Below are 26,995 nucleotides of genomic sequence, written 5' to 3' on the forward strand. Positions count from 1 at the left end.
TCGAGCCCCACACTGGGCTCCCTGCTCATCAAGGAGTCTGCTTCTCCCTCTCCCTCTGCCGTTCCCCCCACTTGTGCTCTCTCTCTCTCTCTCTCTCTCAAATAAATGTCTTTTTAAAAAAATTAAAAATTCAACCGATAAGAAAATAACCCAATTTCTAAGTAGAAGACAAAAATTTGAACAGCCATTCTACCAATGAAGATATACGAGTAACAAATAAGTACGTGAAAAGATGCTCAACGTAATTAACCATTAGGGAGATGCAAATTAAAACTACACGAAGACACTACCATCCACCTATCAGGATGGCTTTAAAAAAACCTGGCAACACCAAGTAGTGGTGAGGATGCAGAGTAACGGACATGTTCATATGTGGAAAAGCAAAATGGCACAAACCACTTCAGAAAAACAGTTTGGCAAATTTTTAAATATGACACTAATACAATCACTTCAAGGACACACAAAAAAGGGGAGAATGTTTTTATTTTCATGTTTTTAAAGTCTTGACACAGAAGAAGTAAACACAAACCACAAGTGAAAATTTTAACTAAATATGCAGACGGAACAGGAGCCACTATATAAAGTTCAGGCCTTTATCCATAACTTCAGAACTGGGGAGTCTAATCTTAAAAAAAGGAAAATGCTCCATTCAGCACTTCTCAGTTTCCTTATGCAGTGGTATACCTAGAGTTTATGAATTAGCTTTTAGTTCTGGCATACTTATTAAGTCTGACCTTGCTTATAGAAATTGGATCTTAAAACTTCATTCTCAAGACACTTTAAAACTCAAGCCAATGTTTTTCATTCAAGGATGTTGAAGGCATTCCTTTTTCAAGTATGATTCATGGTTTTATAAAGCATAAAGATCATGTTTATTATTTCACCATCTATATGCTGGATCCTGATATTCTTTTTGATGGTGATATATTCAATGACAGAAACTTATATAAAGAAAACTCTTTCTCAATTTGTAAACCAAAATTTCAAAAGCAAAAATGCTTAAGGTGATAGGAAGACATTTTTATGACACAAGCAAGCTACTGCTCTAAGCTGCTGGCATAAGCAAAAATAACGAAAGTACAAATTCTTATTTAACCTTTAAATAGTCTATGTTGGCTACAAATTCACAAATACTTTAAATATTTTTTTTCTGCAATAAAAATTAAGATAACCCCAATTTAACAGCTTTCGAAGATGTTAACATTATGAATAAAATAGATTAACCTCCCCCAAATGTCCAGTAATAAACTGAACCCCGATTTACCTGTCCCAACGACATAAAAATGATCTTAAGTGGATCAAAGTGCATAACAAGTTCATGTTAAAAATGATTCTTCGTATGTTCTTTTACTAAAGCAATCAATGCAAAAAGAATGTAAAAGCTTGTTTTATACTTGAAGATTTAGGTAACCTCCAAGTCATCACAGCTTTTGAGATTTCAAATCCAGCGCTACAGTATGCGAAAATACTAGGGTCTCCTAAAAAGGCAAACTCAAAAAATTCCACACATAAAATGGCCTAAATATCATTAATAATTACATTCTCCATAATCTCTCCAAAAACTTCAAAGCTATCAATCTCTTTCAGTGCTCTGAATGAGCAATTAAAATAGTCCTATTTATTCAAGTTTAAAACTAAATTTCTCCTTTCTCAATATGGAAGCATAGGCAGAATAGATAATAAAAGTTATTTCATCCAACATTCTGAGCCTACAGATAAGGAAATCATCTACAACACAATCTTATTGTGTCATCATCGATTCACCTTCTTCACCAGTTGCATCTTGGGAAATGTGGAGGTCTTCAAGCATCTCTGCCAGACTAATTCGCGGTGCTCCTTCCTCATCTGTGTCACTTTCCACAGGAATGGTTGCATCTAAAAAAAAACACAAGGAGGATTTCAACCAAATACAAATATGGAAGTATACAAAATGCCTGCTCCCACCATCGTTACTATTATTTAACCATATTATATCTGCAGTTCTTGTATCGTATCTAGCACAGGCGTTTACAGTCACTAAATGAATGAACTACATAAATGTATCAATAAATATCCATTAGTATAGGAATCAGGAACTTGAGGGATCATAGGATACAAATGATAATGCGGTAAAACAACATTTTAATAAGTCTCACTGTTCTGCAAGTATTTTTGTTTTTTGTAAATGTTTAGTCAAGTTTTAAAAACAAACAGAAGTCATTTATGGAATGAAAGTTTAAGATACCAAAATACTTATACGGGGGAATGCATCTACACAAAAGCGAAAGATACAACTTATATCAAACACTCCTAGAACACTAACCTCTATAAATGTTTACATTTTTTCTAATTGCCTCATCTTCTTCAAGATCTTCAAGGAAATCTTGGTATTGCCTACAGAAAGATAAAGAAACGTTTAAATATTTCATCTCTACCAACAAAGTATGAAGTTACGTTTTCTTCACTTTCAGCACTATAAGATAAATGTGTTCCAAGTATTAAAATCTTTAAAAATAATATCTGAAGGTCAAATATGGATATTAATTAAATACTGACAAGTTTAAAAAAATCTTTTCTTTCAAAATTACATGACTAAAAAAATTACACACTTGAATATAAGGTGATATTAAATATAAGACAACGAGAAAACATCCTCCTACTTTACCACCCCCCTCCAAAGTCTTGTGACCAAGTTAAAATACATACACTTTCAAGACTATAGTTAAAATAAATACATACTTACAGTATCTACTTAATTTAACATTATGTATTTACAAATACTTATTTTAAATTACTTTATGAGACTGTATTTTGGAAATACTACTATTTCCCACTCACATTTTATGATACAATTTTATTTAAACTCTTCATTTTTTAGGTATCAGTGCCTTCACCATCATTAAGGCCACTTTTGAACTGTCCAACATACTTTTCTAGAACACAACATCTTCATTTCTCTTTAAGTTGTTTGAAAAATAGTGTATTTGATATCAATGGGCTATTTTCTTTTTATAGTCACAAGTACTCACTTAATATTTGTGATATCCACAAGGTACTTATTTTAGCTTTTCAAATGCATTGTTTATAATAATGCTGCAATTCTCAGGCCAAAACCCAGGAAATAATAATTAAATGTTAAGTATCATTATATCCTCTTATACTGACTTAATTAACACAGTATCCTCTTACACTGATTCGAGTAACATAATAAGAATATAAAACTAATATTGAATGCAACAATCTTTCACATTTACTCTTGCTTATGACTCTAATAAACTTATGTTAGAATTTAACAGGCTTTTTTCAGAAGAAACATTCTTTCTCTAAAACTCAACACTGTAAAGATTATTTTCAACTGCAATTATATTCAAACCTGAAAAATGTGAATAATGGTTTTAATTCTAAGTGCTTTAACTGAACAATCAGTGATGACTATATATAAAACTATACAGATTTATTATAAGGATTTCCTTTGAGACAATATACAAAGGTTTAAAGCAGGACCTTTCATCATCCGTATCCATGTTTTCTCTATCTCTTGCGAGCTCCTTCAGTTTCCAGTTTCTACGACGCTGACGTTTGGTACGGTCATAATTCTTCTTGATTAATACCTAAAAGTAACAAATATTTGCAAAGTTATTAAAAAACGGGAATGAAGAGGACTCAAAGTCCAATCAAGTTAAAAAATGAAAGATTCTGAGAAAGCCAGAAAGTCACCCGACTGATGACAGTGGTTACATCTTAGGAAAAAAAGGAGGGATCAAGAGGCAGTGTCAAGAGAATTTGCAATATTTTTCTCCATGTACTTAATATTTTATGAAAATGCATTCTGCCATTATTTTCATAACTGTTAAAATTTAATAACTGAAAGCTTCCAGTGACTGAAAATTAAACTGCTTTTTTATACCAAAACTTCACATTTCTAGTCTTTTTTTTTTTTTTTTTAAGATTTTATTTATTTGAGAGAGCAAGAGAGAGGGAGAGAGTGCGAGTAAATGAGCTTTGGTGGGGGGGGAGGGACAGACGGAGAGGGGGAAAAGAGACTCCCCACTGCGTGCAGAGCCCGATGTGGGGCTCAATCCCAGGACCCCAAGACCATGACATGAGCCGAAGGCAGCCACTTAACCGACTGAGCCACCCGGGCACCCCTCTCGTGTCTTTCTTTATACCAAAGTTCAATTCTCAGCTACCATTCACATAATCATCCTGAAATATTACCACAGGCAGAAATTTTCCCTCCCTTTTATTACTACTAATAAGCAGCTTTAGAACTATATTTATCTTTTACAAAAATATGTCCTAGGACAAAAACTGTGTAATAAAAATAATTTAACACGATACAAAATCTTGTATGACTATCTTGATCTCCTCTTATGACTCTGTTAGACTTTTATCTAAACTATGCCTCTATTTCCTAATTTACTAATTAATAAAAGCACTACTGGGTGGTGAGAAGGGGAGTCCTTCTTATACCATGACTTCATTTTTGCCCACATCTAAAGAGATTAGTGAAGTTTAAGCAAGCAGGAATTAGGGTCTTTCACATTCACTCTTGCTTATGACTCTAAAAAACTCATGTTAGAATTTAACAGGCTTTTTTTCAGAAGAAACATTCTTTCTCTAAAACAACTACTATAAAGATTATTTTCAACTGCAATTATATTCAAACCTGAAAAATCTGAGTAACAGTTTTAATTCTAAATGCTTTAACTGAACAATGTATGAAATAAGCTGAGCCTAGAAGAACGAACCTAAATTAAGTTCTAATGGTCATCATTTTTTGCTGCAAATTTATTTTTGCTCTACAGATGGTATCAAGCATTTTGAGAGAGAATGGAAATTCAATTATAAGAGCAACGAAAAAAATAAATCTTGGATTTCCCCACAAAGACACAAGATAAAATATGAAGACTTTCGCCATTGTACCTCAGCTACAATTTCAAAAGAACCTCTAAATTGATTTGTTATTTTCATAAATGTGAACTTGTGCATCTTACCCGTAAGAGTTATTTTATCAATCCTCTTTAACACAGGGGAAAAGGAAAAAAATCTAAAGCCTTACCACATCTGGGACTCTATCTGAGTTCATTTTGTTGACATACTCATCATTTAAGTTACAGTTGGCCAAATCAAACCTGAAATAAAAATTAAACACTTAATGAGAAAAACACTTATTCTTTCCACATTACTTCTTATTTAATGGATGTTCCCCTGAAAGTTCTAAGATTAACATTTAAAGTGCTTTCCCACATTAAAAGTTTTCCAGTTTACTATACAATGAACATGCATCTATAGATCCTGGTAAAGATAACACACTCTCATCTCCAAGTTTTACCATCACTATCCATCTTACCATATACTTGTAAAAAATCAAAACAGACATATATCGGTGTAACATTAGAATTCAGTTAGAAGGTTCCATTTAATTCAATTACTCAAAATCTTGGATTAAATGATTCTTTAAGACGATGGCCAAAATGGAGTAGCTAGGAGCTTTTGTCCAATCTAGTTTAATTAGCTATCAATAAAGTGAACTGTAAAGTTCCTAAGAACTCTTAAAATCTACTAAAGATGGAATACACACCTTTAGTAGTATTTTAGATAGCTTTGCTGGCTCCCCAAGAAAATTTGCAATGCTAATTGCCAGTTTAAAATACTGTAAAATAATACAAACCCCAATACCAGGTCTCCAGGATTTAGAAGATGTCCCAAATGAGTGCGACAAAAATACTGTTTATCTGTATTCATTTCAGAAGTTTTCTGTACCCAGACTTCCCCGAGGGTATGCTTGACAGGAAAGAAAATGCACTCTTCAATAATCCAAGCATAACTGAAATGCATCTCACAGAAACTATATACAATGTTGACTTCGGTTTTCTAATTTTCATCTTAAAGACAGCAATTGTTTTATTTTTCAGATCTCTGAAACACTCAAAATTAACAAATTACTGTATTGAGTGCAGAAAAAGACTCAATAAGGAATACATAAAATAAATCTTTATTAAGATTTTATTTAAGACTTTATAAAACATTAACAGCATCATCTAAAAACAGACACAGAATTTTCAAAACAAATGTTTTCACAGGGAGATAGGCAATACAGACTAAGCAGAAAGAGTAACTGAAAAATCTTAACTCCAGAAAATACCCTAACCACCCCTTGTTTTACAGTGTTCAAAAAACCCAAGGTTCAGACAAAGCAATCTAGCAATCCCAGTGGCACTACTACTACTAGAGAACCCAAATCTTTATGAATAATCAATTTTTTGGATATATGCTATTTGAAGTATAATCCTTTTGTCTTTAATATCTGTTGCAGAAACAACATCTCAAGTTTGATTTTTTTTTTTTTAAGTAGGCTCCATGTACAGCGTGGAGCTGAACGCAGGGCTTGAACTCACGACCCTGAGATCAAAACCTGAGCTGAGATCAAGAGTTGGACACTGAACCAACTGAGCCACCCAGGTGCCCCCCAAGTTTGAAATTTTAAATTAGAAAACCATTAAAGTCCCTTTCCAACATAGGATTTTACAAGCAATTGTAACTGACAGTTCAAATTTCCAGGCTGAATTAAATATAGCACTTGCCAATACTCTTCACTAACAAATAGACATAAGAAAATGGGATCAAGAACAAAATACTAAGAGTTATAGACTGGGGAATTAAGGAATTTCAAAGAGATGAAAAGAGATAGAGGGAGAAACTGAAATAAATGACAGTTGCCACATTTAGGAAAGAACTGAAAAAAAAAAAGTGAATTACCAGTTTCTTCAAAACTAAACCTATCTCACCAAATAATACCACAAACATGCTCCTTGGTATTTACCTACCCAAAGGAGTTGAAAGCTTATGTCTCTACAAAAACTGAAAACACAAGGATCTTTATAGCAACTTTATTCGTAATTGCCAAAACTTGGAAGCAACCAAGATGTCCTTTACTAGGTGAATGGACAAACTGTGGTAAATCCACACAATGAAATGCTATTTGGCATTTACAGATTATATGACTCTAACCATATAACATTCTGCAAAACTATAGAGACAGTAAAAAGATCAGTGATTCACACGGGTTAGGAGAGAGGAAGGAATGAACAGGCAGAGCACAGAGGATTTTTAGCACGCTGAAAATACCCTGTATGATACCATAATGAAGGACATGTCCTTCTACATTTGTCCAAACCCCAAGAATGTACACTTCTAAGAGTGAAACATAATGTAAGCTGTGGACTTTGGGGGATTATCAGGTGTCCATGTAGATTCATCAGTTTTAACAAATGTACCACTCTGATGGGTGGGGACTGATAATGAAGGAGGCCGTGGCATGTGTGGACGCAAGGGGTATATGGGAAATCTCTTACCTCCTCTTCTTTTGCAATTAACCTAAAATTACTCTTAAAAAGTACAGGTTGTTAAAAACAAAACAAATCAAAACTTTTTTTTTTAGCGGCAAAGGAGTGCCCACTGGCTAAATTTGGACATTCTGATTGTCCCAAAGGGAAGAAGGAAGACAGGCAAGCTAATGACAAAGGGGAAAAAACCCTAACATTACAATGAAGAGATCCGGCTATCAGTGAAACAGCGAAACGTTACTATCACTTGACATATCATAAAAAGCACAGTGACACTTTGAAATGTTCTGGCTAAACATAACCTAAGTTGAAGCAAGTCTTTCAGATCCACTTTCATTTAAAAGAAATACAAGAGATTAAGAAGGAAGATAAATAACATCATGAGAAAACAATAAGAGATCCATAAGATTAATGCCCTAATTGCCCTAGGAAGTTGATATAAAGGGGGGAAAAAAAAGAAGGAAGGGGGCCATTAAGTGAAAGATTTAAGAGGCATAACATTCACAATCAATATATGTTCCCCAACTGGATACTAGTTTGAACAAACCATAAAAGGCATTTTGGGACAAAGGAGGAAATCTGAATATAAACTAAGTTTACACGAATGATAATACTTTGATTATGCAGAAAAACATTCCTGTTTTAGAGATGCATACTGAAGTATTCAGTAATTAGTGATAATATAACATATACTTAAATTCAAAATGTTTGAAAATTTTTAAAGTCAAAAAAGGTTTGCTTATCATTTGGTCTTCCTATACAAATGTAAAGCTAGGAAATGTTTTTTCACAACAAACGTTTTTTAAAATGTTTCTAACATTAAAGAGAAAAACAAACTTAGCAGACAGTGTAAGTCTAATAAATTTCACCACAATGACCACATGTTAAAAACGAATAACATACAAACATGGAAAGCATTTGTAACCTAATGAGGTGTTAGCTTTACGTGGAACCACATTCTGGAATTACTAACAAACTAAAAGACACAGAAATACAAAAGAGGGACCAAAACAGTTAAGCTGGGGGGAAAGAAAAAGATGGGCAGGATGGAACTTACCTTTTTTGATATCATTCCAGCACCTGCACTGCGTTTTAGATCTCGGACTACGCTGCATTCCATCACAATAAACTCCTCTAGCTGTTTGGGATGGCATAAACTATTGAAAGGGTGACTCCAGAAAGTGCTTCCATCAATATCTGCAACTAAGTATAAACACAGAACATCAAGAAATGAAGTATTTCAAAAGTCATCAAATGTATTAGGAAGAAGTTGATATATATGAACTGGGAAACATGAGGTCAAGAGACCACAGTGGCAACTCCCTAGAATCACCATTTATTCTTATAAATCAGACCCACACTTCTCAAAGCACAAGAAAAATTTCAGGTGTCAATAATAACTTAAGTAGTTACTATCAACAGAACCCCACAGAGCTAAGTGCCTTTAAAATAAGATCAGGGTGCCTGGGTGACTCAGTTGGTTCAGTGCCCAACTGTTGATCTCAGCTCAGGTCTTGATCTCAAGGTCATGAGTTCAAGTCCTGTGTTGGGTTCCTTAAAAAAGACTACTTAAAAAAAATAATAAAAAGTAAGATCAGATCCACTCAGTTATATAGCTGTTTCATGTGCTGGCACTTTAGAAACATTACCAGTCATCTTAGCTGCTTAATAGGAAACGAAGTTCTACCAGACAGATATTCATCCTAATACTGCAAACACCTTTGACTTATGAATTCTAATCGACAAGAATAATAAATGATTTCCTAAAAAATATAAACTTGATTTTTTTTTAACAGGAAACTTACATTACAGGAAATACATGAAAAAGATCAAGAAGTAGGAGATGCACCTAACAATATGAGATCCTCTTTAAAAAAGTTTTATAAAGGGCATGTTAAAAATTATGTGTAATAATGATAAAACTAGTTAAAATTCATATTTAAACTAAATGTTTTACTGCATTATAAGTGAAATGTTCCAAACTTTAAATAGTTGCTATACACTAAACCTGGCAATGAACTTAAATTATTCACAAAAATTAAATGAGGTGAATAAGTCAATTTCAGTAAAAATAAATGGACTAAAACTAGTAAATTTTTTAATGGTCACAGAATTGTTTCTTCAAATAAAAAATATAAGGCCTACTTTTCCAAAGTTTTAAAAATGCCAGTGGTTTGTAAGAATTAAACAGCAGTAAAAATCTTGACTAGTTTTTCATAACAATATTACTGAGAATACTTGATAAAATTAGCAATATAAATTTTTACAGCTTGCTGGACAAAACTGTCAAGGCAAATATTTCCTAAAACTTACCTTGTAGAGTATTTGGATCTATGAGATGGACGGCACTGGTTACTCGAATACACACACAAATCTGGCTCATATTTCCCAGGCTTTGTGCCAGTTTTGGAGACAGACAAACAACGTTATCCTAGGCATAAGAACTAACATTTAGAGTGAAACAAATCCTAAATAACTGTCTCCAATAAACACTCATCAATATAAACCTGATCCAAGCGTATGTGCCCAAACCAAAACATTGTTAATTCTATTTATTAACAAAGGGCCTAAAGAAAAAAAACAAATCTTAACAGAAAATAAGCTATTCCTTCTAAAGATGGGAATATCTGTCTTAATAAAAATGCTTTAAAAGTATTTTTCCAGATCTTATTCACCAAAGTATTAAGTTTAATTCAATTTTATTGAAGTGTGAATGCTTACTGCTCTATGTTAATACAGCGTACATTCTAAACAAAGTGTTATAAACATTAGGAGGAGAGTGATTTTCTAAATCTACCTGTGACTTCTTTCACTTTCCCTAAAAAATAAATTTCAGAGGAGCCACATGTTTCTCTTTCATGGCTACCTGCACCAATACGTAATCAAAAATTTAAAGCCCCAAAAGCACAGATGTCCATGTGTATATTAGGAGATACTACCAGCAATGTAGTTACCTGTTTCTAAACTGTATTAAAATACAAAAAAGATCCGGGTTATATTTTAAGCTGTATTTATTCACAGTCATAGGCTCCTCCACTGAAGCGGCATTCTGTGCATCTCTAACAGCACCTAGTCCAGTACTTTGTTTTTCACTTAGGAACAGTCTCAATAGATCAATGAAAATACTCTCACATTTTGCATTTATTTAGTTACTTGCATGAATCACTCCAAGCACTTAACCCATGGCCTAAAGACGGCAACACACCTAGATTCACACTTCCCAGGCTTTGTACCAGGAAAATGTTCACTGTTTTAAACTATGGGTCTGCAAAATATTACCCTCAGGCTAAATTTGGCCCACTACCATTTCTGTAAAGCTTTGCTGGAACATAGCCTTGGCTATTCATTTACCTATTATCTATGGCTACTTATGTACAACAGCAGAGCTGAAGAGTTAAAAAATAGACTATACGGCCTGAAAGCAAAAACATTACTTCTGACCCTTTAGAGAGAAAGTTTGCTAACACTGCTTTCTTGTTTGTTTTTTTTAAAGTAGGTTCCGTGCCCCCAACGTGGGGCTTGAACTCATGACCCTGAGATCAAGAGTCGCATGCTCTACCAACTGAGCCAGCCAGGTTCCCCTGCTGACCCTGTTTTAAAGCTATCATTTTATTCGTGTTACTATACACTGCACCATAAATTAGCGATAGGATCTTTAAAGATTTAGAGTCACAGACCTAGGCACAAATCTTGGCTTCTTCATTTTGTAATTATGTAACTTTGGACAATTCCTCTAACCTCCGCAAGCTTCAATATTCTCACGTTCAAAATGATGAAATGATTTACCCCAGTATAATGAGACACGAAGAAGTGAAACAAACTCAATACTTAGATACTAACTTTACATGGAATGCTCACAATAAATTATGGCACTTATCATTATTAGTAAATATTGACATATAAGTTCCTGTATGGTAGAGACTCCTTAACACGCTGCCTTCTATATAGTAGATCCTCAGTAACTATTTGTTGCATTTTAATTCATCTCTATTTTTGAAGCAGGGTTTTACCTTAACATAAAGAAATGAAATGATAATCTACATTTTAAGTGCTATTCAGATTATTTTTAAATCACAAAAATGATTCTACGACTTCATTTCCACAATACTGTTTAATTTCTTCATGCCAAAACCCATTTTACACACATTCTACAAAGTGGTTCACTGATATTTATTTTAATGTCATTTCCTGTATTCAAACTTTTCATGTGAAAGGTAAGGCAATTTATAATTTTAAGCATGATTATTTTTTAACATCTTTTTAGTATGGCTGAATATGTCAGAAAAGAATCCTTTAATAAGGAAGTTATTCAAATTTTTAACCAATCCCAGAAGGAAATCAGGAGCTAATAATTACATATAAACCAATTAATTACTTGTACTCTTTTACAGACATGGATTAATTAAATGAGAAAGGGTACCTTGCATATTGGAACAATTTCCACAGAAAAAGTGCTTTTGTAATTGTATGTGTTACTATGGATATCCTGAGAGATCAATCTCTGTGAGGCTTTGTGTCTGTTAAGAAAAAAAGTTTATAGTGATAAAAAGACAAAGGTTCCTACTTATTGTAGCCTAGGGAGTATCAATTTTTATCAAATCAAATGATCACTACCCAAGGTCTGAAACAGCTTTCTGATGCCTGCTATGACAAAGCCTAATTTCATCCAGTTACATTTCAAAACCTTCACCAATCCAACTGCATCCTACCTCTTTTCAATTTTATCCACTCAAAACCTCTACAATATGCACTCTGCTCAGACCACGCAGTCTACATATAGCATCCATCCATGTCCACCACAAGTCTTTGTTCACACTAATCTCACCTTTCACTATAAACTCTACCTTTGAAAATTTCCAATTTTAGGAAATTTCTTCTTCTTCCATGAAGTTTCTCCCCAAAGCCCTCTACCCCCATCTTTCTTTTGTCTTATTTAAATACATTCAATCAAAGGTTTAGCACTATAGTACTTACCACAGAGTGAGGTCTAGCTCCCCAAAGAGATTCTTACAAACTCTTTGGCTAATAATTCCCATAAAGTGGCTAATCCAATAGATGTTTATTAATTATGTAAATATTCCTACTACAATTTTAAATTTTTTAACATAAGAAATGTAGTCTAAGCCTGAAGAATGGACATGATCTACATTCATTCCCAGCTCCTTGGACTTAATCACATTTAGGTTCAGAACATACCTACAGGGAACTGTACACTGAAGAAATTCTACCATTTTCTGAGCATGCTGTTTTGAGGAATAATAGAAATCCAGACCATCTTCAAAAAGAAAAAGAAAAGCCACATGAAAATAATTCTGCAAAATAAGATTTCCCTCTACTAACATGACTATATCACAAATTAAATGTATAGTAAACGATCAAATTATTAGAAAACATGAAAAATATACCAATTAAGACTTAACAAAAAGACAAATCAGACAAATAATAACAAAAGAAAACAAGATTCACAATTTTAATTTCAGACAACAATAAAATTCAAGGTCAAAGGGGGAGAGAAACGGGCACCTGGGTGGCTCAGTCGGTTAAACATCCGACTCTTGATCTCAGCTCAGGTCTTGATCTTGGAGTTGTGGGTTCAAGCCCCACACTGGGCTCCACACTAGGCATGGAGCCTACTTAAAGAAAAAGGTGGGGGGGAGAAAAACTACACAGGAGAAGTATATTTTATATAATCATCTCCCTAGAAGATAGTAGGAATGCACCTAATAACACAGCACTGAAATGTAGAAAACAAAACTATTAAAAAGAAAAAAAAAATAATAAATGTTAACACATGCACCATCACTGTGGGAGGCTAGTATGAGACTATCAAAAACAAAATGACTAAAAGGGTATTGCTAAGCAAAATAAGTCAATCAGAGAAAGACGATTATCATATGATTTCACTTGTATGTGGAATTTAAGAAACAAAACAGAGGATCATAGGGGAAGGTAGGGAAAAATAAAATAAGACGAAATCAGAGAGGGAAACAAACCATAAGAGACTCTTAACTACAGCAAACAAACTGAGGGTTGTTGGAGGGGAGGTGGGTGGGGGGATGGGGTAAATGGGTGATGGGCATTAAGAAGGGCATGTGATGTAATGAGCACTGGGTGTTACATGCAACTGATGAATCACTGAACACTACCACTAAAACTAATAATATACTATATGTTAATTGAATTTAAATAAAATAAAATAAAAAAGAAAACAAAAACAAAATGACCAAACTGACTAAAAATAGGAAGGATACATAGAACCTGAATAACTCTCAAGGTTGATTTAACTGAGATTATAGAACACAGTCCCAAGAATACATATTATTTTTAAAAATTCATAAAATATTCATAAAACAATCATGTACAAAGATTTTTTAATTTCAATAAATTCTAAACAGTATAAATTATTAGACAGTATTATCTGATCACACTGCAGTACCATTAAAAATCAGATAATTAAAAACATACCTACCTGCTAGGAAATGCTTATAGAAATACTCTTCCAAACAACCTAGCTAACTAGGGAACTAAAATAACTCAGAATAGCCAAAACAATTCCAAAGATGAACAAAGCTGCTGGGAACTTAATCTGATAACTTTAGTCAAGACAGTGTGGTACTAGCATAAGATAGCTCTACAGATCTCTGGAACAAACTTGAAAACCCAGAAGTAAACTCTGATATTTACAGTCAACAGATCTCCGACAGAGGATCCAAAGAATTTACTGAGGAAAGGATAGCCTTTTCACTGGGAAAACAGGATATCCACATGGAAGAAGATGAATTTAGACACTTATCTCACACCATGCACAAAAATTAACGCCAAAAGGGTTAGACCTAAATTTAAGAGCTAAAACTATAAAATATTTGAAGAAACACAGGAGAAAATCTTTGTGATACTGATTAAACACAAGTTCACAAACATGACAAGGAAGCATAATGGATAAAAGAAAAACATTTACATACTGGGCTTCAAAATTTTAAACTTTTGCAATTCAAATGACATCACACTTCCTGACTTCAAAATACAAAGCTACCATAATCAAAGCAGTTTGGTAATGACATAAAGACAGTCCTAATAACCAATGGAAAAGAACAGAGAACCCAGAAGCCAATCCACACATCTAGGGTCAACTGATCTCCAACTGCTAAAAATACACTCTGGGGAAAAGAAAGTCTCTTCAACAAAAGGTTTTGGGAAAACTGGGTATCCACATGCAAAAGAATGAAACTGGACCTTTGTTTTACACCATTCACAGAAATCACCTCAAAATGGATTAAAGAATCAAATGTAAGACCTGAAACTACAAAAACTCCAGAAGAAACCAGACGGGGAAAAGCTTCATGACACTGGTCTTCGCAATGATTTCACGAATATGACAACAAAAGCACAGGCAACAAAAACAAACAACTGGGATTACATCAAACTAAAAAGTTTCTGCACAGCAAAAGAAACGTCAACACTGTGAAAAGGAAACCTACAAAAAGGGAGAATATATTTGCAAACGATATATACCTGATAAAGAGTTAATGCCCAAAATATATTAGGAACTCCTACAACTCAACAGGAAAAAAAACCTAATAACCTGACTAGTTAAAATGTTTAAATTTTAAAAATGGGCAGAGGAACTATATAGACATTTCTCCAAGTAAAACATACAAATGGCCAACAAGTATATGAAAAATGCTCCAGGTCAAAATTATCAGGCAAATGCAAATCAAAACTACAATGAGGTATCACTTCATACTCATTAGGATGGCTATTACTAAAACAACAACAGAAAACAAGTATTGATGAGGTTCCAGAATCCATGTTCTTATTCACTATCAACCAAAACTTGCACAAACATTAATAAGGGTGTACATATTATAAAGTATAATTTACATACTGTGGTAGAAGCAGTGAGACAAAACAAACCAGAAGTGAGTCATGTGTATGAAGGAATTTTGTGTATGTAAGAAAGGAGATATTTCAAATCAGTGGGAAAGGACAGAATAACCTAGGAAAAACTCCAACAGGTAAGATTAAAAATCTAAATGTAATTTACTTTTAAAAATGTAAGGGGATGCCTGGGTGGCTTAGTCGGTTCATCTGCCTTTGGCACAGGTCATGATCTCAGGGTCCTGGGACTGAGTCCCACATAGGGCTCCCTGCTATGCAGAGAGCCTGCTTCTCCCTCTGCCTGCCACTCACCCTGCTTGTGCTCTCTCTTTCTCTGGCAAATAAATAAAATCTTTAAAAAAAAAGATAATGGTGGGAGTATAGAAAGCTTTCCTATGTAAGACACAAAAGTTATAAGCCAAGAATAAAAATTTTAAATGATAAAAGGCATGTGACAATGCAAGAAGTTATCTGCTCCCTTAGGCTCACACTCAAATGCATGCTAGCTCTCTAAACATACATACATAATACACACACACACACACACACACACACACACACACGTAAAGAGACTGATATCCAGAATAAGACAAAATAAATGAGGAAAAAATAGACATATGAAAAACAGACAATTCACGTAAGACATGAACATAAATGGCTAATACATATATAAAAATGTTAACCCTCATTAGTAATCAAGGAAATGCAAATTAAAACAAGATACCATTATTTTCTCTAATAGAACAGCAAAAATCATAAAGGCCAATACAATTTTACAGTGTTGGCAAGTGTTTGGGAAAAAATGAAAACTCCTGCAAGTTTGGGCTGTACACCGGCACTATTTCGAAAGACAATCTAACAGTACAAATAAAAATTTAACAATTGCATACTCCTGCCTGGTCAATTCTTAAACTCAATCCTAAAGAAAAAACACAAATATGCACAAACATAAGGACAGTTAATATGGTGCCATTTGTAGCAGCAAAAAATGGAATATCTTATAAGCCAATTAACAGGATATACCTAAATAATTAAATATACACGGATTAATAAATACACCCCCACACACACCACACAGGGTGGTTAAAAATAATGAAATGGGACCACATTCAATGACATGGCAAGGTTTCCAAATATATTAAGATGGCAGGTCACAGAATATTACACAATGATTAAACATATGAGGGGAAATCAATGCCATCACAATTTACATACGGAGTATTATAGGGGCGCCTGAGTGGCTCAGTCGGTTAAGTGTCCGACACCTGATTTTGGCTAAGGTCATGATCTCAGGGTTGTGAGACTGAGCCCCACATCTGGCTCCACACTGGACATGAAGCCTGCTTAAGATTCTCTCTCTCTCTCTCCCTCTGCCCCCTCCCCACAAAAAAGAGTACAGATTATATCATCTTGTTTTAAGGGGCTACCTCTGGGGATAACAAATGCATAAAAGGGAAGAAGAGGTCTTTCATTCACATATACATCTATGTGTTAATTTTTATATTACTATTTTTACAAACAAAGTTACAAATAAACCACAAACAAACAAAAAATTCATTTAAATCAAACCAAGAACTAGTGGGGGAATTAAAAAGATTAACTCCTCTGGATGAAAAAAAAGGCTGTTAAACTTGCAATATTTTTGGTTTTGAATACGAAAGCAGAAGTATGCCCCAGGACGTATCGAAGTCTTTTGCTACAAAAAAATTCTTTGAGTATACTTCTGCCATGGTGATGAAAAAGAATAATAGTGGTTTGCTTTCTTAGCTACAATATTTGGATCTGCTTATCCCCGAAAGAGTTACTCAAAATAGAGTTACTCAGAACAAAGGTGTATTTTTGCCTGGTGGCTAGCCACAAGTAGCCAGGCACTATGTTAAATAGGAAGCAAGGTTTCTTACCCACAGTAAGTATTTATTAAATTGTGTTTTACCAATTTAGGGGCGCCTGGGTGGCTTAGTCGGTTGAGCACCTGCCTTTGGCTCAGGTCATGTTCTCAGGGTCCTGGGATGGAGCACCACAGGGCTCCCTGCTCTGCAGGGAATCTGCTTCTCCCTCTCCTTCTGCTCCTCTGTGCACTCCCACCCCCGGCTCGAGCTCGCTCTCTCAAATAAATAAATAAAAATTTTTTAAAAAAATAAATAAAATAAATTGTGTTTCACTGATTTAGACTATTAACCTTATGTCTACTGGTAAGACATTTAGGTCAGATACAAAGCTTAAAAGATTTTCTCCAGGCAACATCACTACATACATCTCCCCCCATTTAAGGACCCAAGACCACACTTCTCTCTAAGTACTTTCCCAAGACATACAAGATATGAGTAACAGATCAATTCGTAATAGTGGAACTCCCAGTTTTAAAATGAGGAGTATGATGTAAGAATTTGGTCATTCCTTAAAGAACGGGTATCTCTAAACCCACACTTTAGAGACTAGGAAAACAACGTATATAGATGTTCACCAGTAGCAAGCACCATCTTAACCTTTAAGGGTCTGCTTAAGAACACTTATGTTTTCTACAATCAGTTAGAGAAATATTCATCCATCATCTAGTACGCGTACTACATCAACAGTAAGAACGAAGAACACACTCTAAGGAACCATTATGAAATCACGCAAAAACTTTTGAACTCCACCTTCAAGAAATCTAACTATATCATTTGTATACCAAAACCAAAAATATTACAAAAGAACTTACAGCTCTCAATAATTTTCTTCCAATCAGAAACTGATCTCTGCATGAAACAAGTTTTCAATGAATTTTCCACCACAGCACTTCACATTATATTAATGAAGTTACTGGTTTACCCATCTGGTAGCTACTTAGTGTAAATTTAAATTAAAACAAAAAAATTCAGAATTTAGTTCCTCATTGCACTAGACACATTTCAAGTATTCAATAGCCATAGTGGCTACCATATTGGACAGTGCAGGTAAAGAACTAAGATTTTTTTCTTCCTAACAGAAGAAACTGTTCTTTTGGACAGTACTAGTCTAGATATTATCAATAAAGATAAGAGTTATGTTAGCTGAAATAATTCTGACACCAATTCAAATGTTTTTATATTTTAACTCACCATGAATCTCTTTGATACGAAGTGTATTCTGATGCATTCCATATTTTAAAATCAACTGTTCCAGATAGTAGAAAGTTTTTTTGTGCAAAGTCTAAATATAAATGTATTATTAGATTAATAGATGAAATGTAAAAAAGAAAAAAAGAAGACATCTATAAGTATAGCACACTGATTTTTAAAACAAAAATAATCTTTAAAGATTATCTAAAACACGATAGTGACCTATTTTTAAAAGTGAATGTTCCAGAAACCTAGACTATCGCTGGTGCCTAAAGGATTTGAAAAGAAGGGAAAAGAGGAGGTTTTACTAACTGCTTATAACTGACAAAGATGAAACACAAGATGAAGGATTCACTCATCATTTTTCTCTCAATACCTTTTGCCTCACTTGAACCACAGCCTTCCAGAAATCCTTAGCTTCTACTCTGTGGCAATCTCCACACATCTGAGGCTGAACAACATAATCCACCACAAACACTTGCTGAAGGATAGCGCCATTCATCACCTGATGGGGGGAAAAGAAGAATCACACTCCTTCCTTACTTTCTGTTTAAGAACAAATATTTTTCTTAAAATAATATTTAGTAACTTTAATACTTAAAGTTAGTATTTAACTTATTAAAGTCTTTTTCCATGAATGCTTTGAGGACATCCACAATAAATCAATTAAAATAAAAGTCATAAAAATAAGTAAGCCTATTTCAAGAAAAAGATAAGTTTAATTTGTAGGATTAAATTAACATTTCATATTTACCTTTAATTAAAGTGGCTATGAAGACAGTCTTTGAAGAATTTATGTATCTATATACGTGTGTATGTATAAAAAAAATTAAGACAAAGAAAACTCTCAAAAAAGAAGGCATTCCTTAATTTAATTGTTTCCAAACACAGCCAATCATCAGAAATAACCTGGGCAGCTTTTAAACATAGATTCCTGGGTGTCACATCCAGATGGATCCAATCTGATTCACTTACCGTGACTTTTAATGATGGTCAGCCAAGTCTGAGAAACACTGTCTTAGCTCACGCTTTTACCTCTTTTTTCTAATAAAAATAACTGAAAAGATTACCTTACCCACTAATCATGAGCAATGGCTGTTCTTATTAATGACCTGATCATCTGGCAGATGACCCAAAAAAAACCCCAGAAAGGTTAAAATTAAGAGTATAATCTTTTCCTTTTAAGCTGTTCAAACCATAAGATAACAATATCCCCTCATTTTCACTACCTACACTTCAGACATGCTGAGAAAACTGCATACAGCTTACCTCTTTCTGAATGGTCAGTTTAACTTTAAGTCTCTTAGAATGGGGCTCAGTCCAAACAAAACCTGCATCTACAAGCCGTACCTTCAAAAGAACACAAACGAAAAGAAACGTAAGTTTCCACCTGAGAAAAAAGATGAAAGGACAACTCACTAACAAATACATTTCATAAGCTTAAGGAATCTGATTAGCATCACTACTCAACACCACCAGTAAAAAAAATTACCATCAGAGGTATGGCAACAAAAAGAGCAATGAAAGGACCACCTAAGGACTACATTAATGCAACTGGTATAATTTAAGCAAAAATTGAAATATTTGCATAGAAAAAAATGCTTTTCCCTTAAAAAGTATACTTTTTTAAAAATGGAAATTATACTTTTTAGAAGAAAGCAAAGATCTGTTGATTCATCATATACTAGAAATCTCATAAACAAAAGTTTCTACTTGGATTAGTCTATCTATATTAAGCACATGGCTTAAAAAATTAGAGGACGTCTCCTGCTNNNNAACACTGAATCCACAATGGTAACATACCGCTGTATCAGCAGAGGCCAGAAAAGTTTGCTACATGTGAAGAACTCAGTGTAGCTCAATATAACTAAAAAACTTCTCCCCTCCCCAGTTTACCCTAACCACAGAGCTATGCTCTGTCTCTAGTCTAACACTTGTTTTCTCTACCATAATTCTCCTCCCCAGATTTCTGCACAGCTCCCTCCCATACTGCCTTTAATGTTTACTCGAATATCACCTTATCAGTGAGGCCTTACCTAACCACTCTATTCACTTATTTTGTTTGAGTATAGTTGACATATAATGCTAACCACTCTACTTTATTATTTTTTTTAAAGATTTTATTTATTTATTTGACAGAGAGACAGCCAGCGAGAGAGGGAACACAAGCAGGGGAAGCAGGAGAGGAAGAAGCAGGCTTCCCGCTGAGCGGAGAGCCGGATGTGGGGCTCCATCCCAGGTCCCTGGGATCACGCCCTGAATGGAAGGCAGACGCTTAACGACGGAGCCACCCAGGCGCCCCAAACCACTCTACTTTAAATGGCAACTCTTCCCTATGCAGTTCTTATCCCCTTCCTGGTTTTTCCTTCCACAGAATTTAGATGTTTTAACATATTGTATAATACACCTACTCCACACCCTCCCCTCACTAGAATAAGTTACCTAAGACAAACATTTTCGTTTGTCATTCACTGCTATATCCCCGACACCAGAAGCAAACTGACACAGAGCTGACACTTAGTCAACGTGCTGAATGAACTAATGAATTAAGACTCAGCAGACATTTGACAAAAGCCTGAAAGCCAGAAGTATGAAATTGAGACAAAGTTACACAAAAACTGACTCTGGAGACAAATTAGGGAACAGAAGGAATGCCACTACTAGGTATTTACCCACAAAAACAAAAACACTGACTTGAAAAGATGTATGTACTTATATGTTCACTGCAGCATGATTTACCATAGCCAAGATATGGTTAATAGATGAATGGATAAAGAAGATGTGCTGTATATATATATATTTTTTTCTATATATAGAAAATGGAAGATTGTGCAGCCATAAAAAGGATGAGAGCTTGCCATCTGCAGCATGGATGGACCTAGAGTATATTGAGCTAAGTGAGATAAGTCGGACTGAGAAAGTCAAATACCATATGGTATCACTCATATGTGGAATCTAAAAAACAAATGAATAAACAAACATAAGGCAGAGTAAGACCTATAAATACAGAGAATTGATGATTGCCAGAGGGAAGGGGGCTGGAGGATGGGTAAAATGGGTAAAGGGAGTGGGAAACACAGCTTCCAATTATGGAATGAATAAGTCACAGGGATAAAAGGTACAGCACAGGTAAGACGGTCAATGATATCGTAATAGCGTTGTATGATAAAAGATGGCAGCTACTCTTGTACGCACAGCACAACGTATAAAGATGTCAACTAGCTATGTTCTATGCCTGAAACTAATGTAATATTGCGTGTCAACTATACTCAAATAAAGAAAAACTTCAAGGAAAAATTAAAAAGAAAAAAATTTTTAAAAAGAACCGAAAGCATCAAAAACATTAACACTACGGTAAGAACTCTGGAACATAAAAATATCACTGCTGGAACAAAAAAAATCAATACAGAGACCAGAACAGAAGTAAATCACCAAGAACACCGAAAAAAAGACAAAAAGATTATAAACAATATAAGGGGAAAAAGACAAAGTTTTAAGCCATTAGGGCCAACATAGACTTTCCAGGGGAAAAAAAAAAAGAAAAGAAAGGAAAAAATTTCAAAGAACTATTACATGACATTTTATCAGAGCTTAAAAGAGAATCTGAAGACTTTCAAACCAAGAGTCCATTTCAACTAAAAACATATCTGGTGGAAGCGAGTCAGTTATAAAGTTTAAAACAAAGACAACTGAAAGTGTTATGCAGAGAGGTAAACGGGGCTACAATTCTATTTGTTTTTTGGAGACATGAATGCACTGACTTTAAGTAACAGGCACAAATATTTTCTTTTCTTTTTTTTTTTTTTTAAGGATTTTATTTATTTATTTGACAGAGACAGAGATAGCCAGCGAGAGAGGGAACACAAGCAGCGGGAGTGGGAGAGGAAGAAGCAGGCTCACAGCAGAGGAGCCTGATGTGGGGCTCGAGCCCATAACGCCGGGATCACGCCCTGAGCCGAAGGCAGACGCTTAACTGCTGTGCCACCAGGCGCCCCAAATATTCTCTTTCTAGAGCAATACTGAAAATAAAAAGAAACCGAATACCATAACCCTAATACTATATAACCTTCTAAATTATGTTTAGCGATGGTTTTATGTATTTTCAGAAAAAAACTTACGGCACATCAGAGGTTCTCGATAAATAATGAAAAAATGATTCTACATTAAATCTTTTAAAGCAAAAAGATTTTTATTTCCATAAAAAATACATATATATAACTTTAAAAATGAACACAGTTTTGTAGTAGGATGCTTACCAACATTTAAGTTATTTTTGGGAAACCTACTCCTACAGGATCTTCTGAAAATAAGAGATTAAAATATAAAAACAAAAACACATATCTACAAAAACTGATTTTAACTGACTGACCTACCTTACTCAGAGGGGCTTTGATTTTTTTCAAACACAAAGCAAGAAGTTCCCTGGATTCTAACGCACACTGTATCCAAGTTGCAGGTGGCTGGAAATATCTGAGGAAAAAAAAAAAAAACCACTGAAACCCAGCATTTCTCAGGAAAAACAAAAATTTCAATGTGAATCTGCAGCTATAACACTGATTATTAATCAGACAATAATTCCCAAGGTTGATATGAAGCATCTAACCCAAATATATTTAATAGTTTCAGAAAACTTTCAATTAGATCAGTAGCTTTAGTCTGAAAAGTGAAATCTTAAGTATATTTGAGAAAGCCAATCTGATATAATCTATTAAAGAGGTCTTATTACTTCAAACACTAGAATTCTAGTGAGGTCTGACAAAATGCCTAAGAGCTCCCTGAAGCTATACTTTGAAAAACAGGTAAGACATCATCTTAAAATGGCATTAAAACAGTTTATAATAAAGATCTAAAATGCTTGAGCACTGATTCCTCACACACAAAAAAGGTAAATTAGTACCTCACTCTATGTATCAACAATGGTTCAGACTATTCATCTATTTCAAGTCCCTTCCAAGATTTTAAATTGTAAAACTTGTTTTTAAATCTTACATAAAACCTAATTAAATTAAAATTTCAATTCCTGGGCACATGCTTTATAAGATTTTTAGTCCAGCCTGCTCAAGATTTAGGACAGTGCTGGGTACCTGGGTGGTTTAGTCAGTTAAGCATGTGTCTTCAGCTCAGGTCATGATCCCAGGATCATGCCCCAGGTCTGGCTCCCCGCTCAGCACGGAGCCTGCTTCTCCTCCCCCTCTGCCGCTCCCCCTGCTTGTGCTTTCTCTCTCGCTCTGTCAAATAAATAAAATCGTTATTTTTTTTTTTTAATATTTTATTTATTTATTTGACAGAGATAGAGACAGCCAGCGAGAGAGGGAACACAAGCAGGGGGAGCGGGAGAGGAAGAAGCAGGCTCATAGCTGAAGAGCCTGATGTGGGGCTCGATCCCATAACGCCGGGATCACGCCCTGAGCCGAAGGCAGATGCTTAACCGCTGTGCCACCCAGGCGCCCCTAAAATCGTTATTTTTTTTTTTTATTTATTTTTGAGAGAGAGAGAGAGATGGAGTGAGCACAAGCCGGGGAGGAGGGGACAGAAGGAGAAGCCGACTCCTCACTGAGCAGGGAGCCAGACATGGACCTTGATCCCAGAACCCTGGGATCATCACCTGAGCCAAAGGCCACAGTTTAACCGACTAAGCCACCCAGGCACCCCTAAATAAAATCTTTAAAAAAAAATAAAAAAATAAAGGACAGTGCCAAGCACACAGTAAGTGCCCAATAAATGTTTGTTAAATATGTAATACTTCTAAATATATCATATGTGTGCTTATTTTTGCTATACTTGTTAAGTGAAAGTTCTAATTATCGCTTTTATTTATTTATTAGATTTTATTTTTACATAATCTCTACACCCAACGTGGGGCCTGAAACTACAACCCCAAGATCCAGAGTCATAAGCTACCTCCTGAGCCAGCCAGGCACCTGATTTTCACTTTTAAAGGTTCATTCAAAAACCTTATATAGGTTCCTTTATTATAAGCATGTTTTTGGAGTCAGAAAGGACTTCCTCTATCATCTAATAAAACGCTTTCATTCTGATGAGGAAATTAAGCCTTAGAGAGGTTAATTAGCAGAGTTTCAAAAAACTAGTCTATGAGAAATCCAAGACAAACTAGGTCTCCTGATTGTTTGTCCAGTGCTTTTTTCACTCCACCATGCTTTTAAGAAGACCAACTATCTGTAACTGATCAAACCTCATACTTGCCAAACTTGCAAACTGTAAACTCCCTGAAATAGTAAAGTTTCGTGTGTTTGTATATATGTACATTTTAAGTATTTTTCTGGAAAGATAGTTTTCAAATTCCCAAAGGGATTCATGAACCAGCTCCCCAACCCCCCCAAAAAGTTAAGAACTTCTAGAGTCCTAACTCATTTAGGAAATCACAGGCAATTAACTTTATATGGGCAGCGTCACTGGGCAGTTTCATGCTACTCAATAGCTAACTATAATCATTTGTTACACTGGCATTTTACTAGATTTTTAAAACATCTTGCCAAATTACTTAAAACGTTAAAACTTCAGAAGCTTTTTATCATACATAGCTTCTGGTGACGAAATAAAAAAAAACCCTCATGATAATAACAATATTATGTCCTTAGTAATTTGCTTTCACTTACCCTTACGAACATCAGCTCGTATCTATTAACTATATACATCAAACTTATTAAACCCTTACAAGAAAAAAAAGCAGACTCAAATACCTTTACATTAACTTTACCAGATTAGCAGGGCAAACTAGAAATGTACACTACAAAACTGCAAATCCTAAGGTCTTTAGCGACACCAACATAAATAACAATTATATCTCAACTATATGGCTTTATTCTATGTACCCTAGTGTCATCTCAGCATATCCCGGAGGCTTTGCTATATATAAATCTCAACTTTAAGTAGAATAAAATAGTACTGCACCATACCTTTGACATTGCTTGCAGAAAGATACAGACACCTGTTTCGGAATGCCTTGGCTGATGTCTACTTTACTTCGCAAACAGGCCACACAAATATTGGCAGGATTTGGACTAATTGGGACACCACACTCACAGCACAAGCTTAAATAAATAAGGTTTCAAATTAGGTTTCATAAATGCACTGGTTATCAAACAAACAAAAGCCTTCAAGTTAGGCCATATCTCTGCATTAAAAACAAAAAACAAAAAAACCCTGGCAAAGTAATCTTCAAAGATGGTGTAGATAAAGTGTCACCTTGGAATAGTAAGGCAAAAAAAAACCAAAACCAAAACCAAAAACAAGGATGACTATAATTCCAAAAATCCTCAAAATATGATGTTGTTCAAAGGGTCTAGAGAGTCTAACAGATTTCTAATAGTAATTATCAGACAGCTTTATAGTCCAAAGACATTTTTTTAAGGTGCCAGTATAGGACTGCCAAAATGCAAACATTTAACCAGAGCAGAAAATTTTTCAAAGGATGGAAAGAGTATCATGTCTAGTGATTCAGTATAATGGACTGGTGTCATAAGTCTAGGTGTACTGGGGACAGGAAATGTTTAGCAACCACTGATGTTGTCCCAAAAAAATGTTCCATAATCAATGATGTTCAATAAGGTAGCCACCAGCCACATGTGGCTACTGAGGACCTGAAACGTGGCTAGTGTGATTGAAGAACTTAATATTCAGTTTTATTTCATTTTGGTTTCTTTAAATTTAAATAGCCACATATGGCTAATGGCTATCACATGGACAGCGCCAATCAAAAACATATAGGAAATATTTTAACACTCTTACGGCAAGTATGTACTACAACAAACCTTCCAACTAAAAATGAATTTGACTGTCTCAAGAAATAAAGCTTTCCACTTTTCCCACTTAAGACAAAGGATTCCCCTCTAAAAAAACAGAAAAGAAAAAAAAAAGCTTTCCTCACAGGCAATGAGTTTCAAAGACTCGCTTTAGTATCTTTAAATATCTTTAAATTTAAAGGGAATGGGGGAAAGGGATACGACTCACATGTGTCCAGGGGTGCGGTCGGCGGATTCTGTCATATACTCCATTTTTCTGTATACGCTGATTTTAAGAGAGAGAATGAACTGTGGGACTTAAGTCATTTGCCTATTCAGCCCTATACAAATCTTCCTTCTCCTCTTAATAAGGTAGCCAAGCCTCATAAAGCAGCAAATAACAACTAATTCCACGTGGCAACTCCAAGAAGTAACTTCCTTTAATATCAGAACCCAGGGAATTCCGGAGTTTCCCATATGTAAGAGCCGTGGGCCACTAAACCCGGCCGCTGACCGCGGGCATCACCTCGGCGCCAACCCCTACGGGCCCAAGCAGGGGTCTGAAAGGGCCGGGGCCGCCACCCTCACCCTCACGTCTGCAGCGACCAGGCCTAGGACCCGCGCTGAAACATCGCCGGCGGTGTCCCTGCGCCGCGGGCCACCCACCCCGACTCCGCACCCCGCCGGTGGGACCTCACGCAGGCTCCCAGACCGCGGCGCACACGCGGCACGCACGCGGCCTGAGGCCTGCCCCGACTGGGGGAATCCGCCCTACTCTCAACTCGGGGGCCCCGCGCGACAGCAAGCCGGATCTCGGCCCCAGAACCTACTTAGCTAGTCTGGAACACACCCAGATATGCGGGAAAAATGCGACAGAACAGCCCCTATTGCCCGCTTAGCACCGACCGCAGCCAGCTCCAAGGTAGCAGATCTCGCGAGAGAAGAGCTCGAAATCCCGCGGTCCGAG

At 35.4% G+C, this 26,995-nt stretch overlaps 1 protein-coding gene across 1 annotated transcript; it reads right to left on the reverse strand.

Moving 5' to 3' along the window:
• Positions 1 to 465: 465 nt before the first annotated feature.
• On the reverse strand, positions 466 to 26,995 carry NMD3 (NMD3 ribosome export adaptor). The gene is made up of 16 exons (XM_008706472.2): positions 26,859 to 26,995; positions 26,258 to 26,314; positions 25,204 to 25,338; positions 22,660 to 22,756; positions 19,556 to 19,636; positions 18,663 to 18,791; positions 18,287 to 18,377; positions 12,525 to 12,603; positions 11,749 to 11,845; positions 9,642 to 9,759; positions 8,386 to 8,531; positions 5,654 to 5,766; positions 5,042 to 5,114; positions 3,484 to 3,590; positions 2,303 to 2,373; positions 466 to 1,875 (listed from the first exon to the last, which is right to left on the reverse strand). Exons 2-16 carry the CDS (start codon positions 26,299 to 26,301, stop codon positions 1,742 to 1,744), a joined length of 1,515 nt encoding a protein of 504 aa, XP_008704694.1. The 5' UTR covers positions 26,302 to 26,314; positions 26,859 to 26,995; the 3' UTR covers positions 466 to 1,741.

This window comes from Ursus maritimus, unplaced genomic scaffold, assembly GCF_017311325.1.
Source record: "Ursus maritimus isolate PB19 unplaced genomic scaffold, ASM1731132v1 scaffold_20, whole genome shotgun sequence".
Lineage (NCBI taxonomy): Eukaryota > Metazoa > Chordata > Mammalia > Carnivora > Ursidae > Ursus > Ursus maritimus.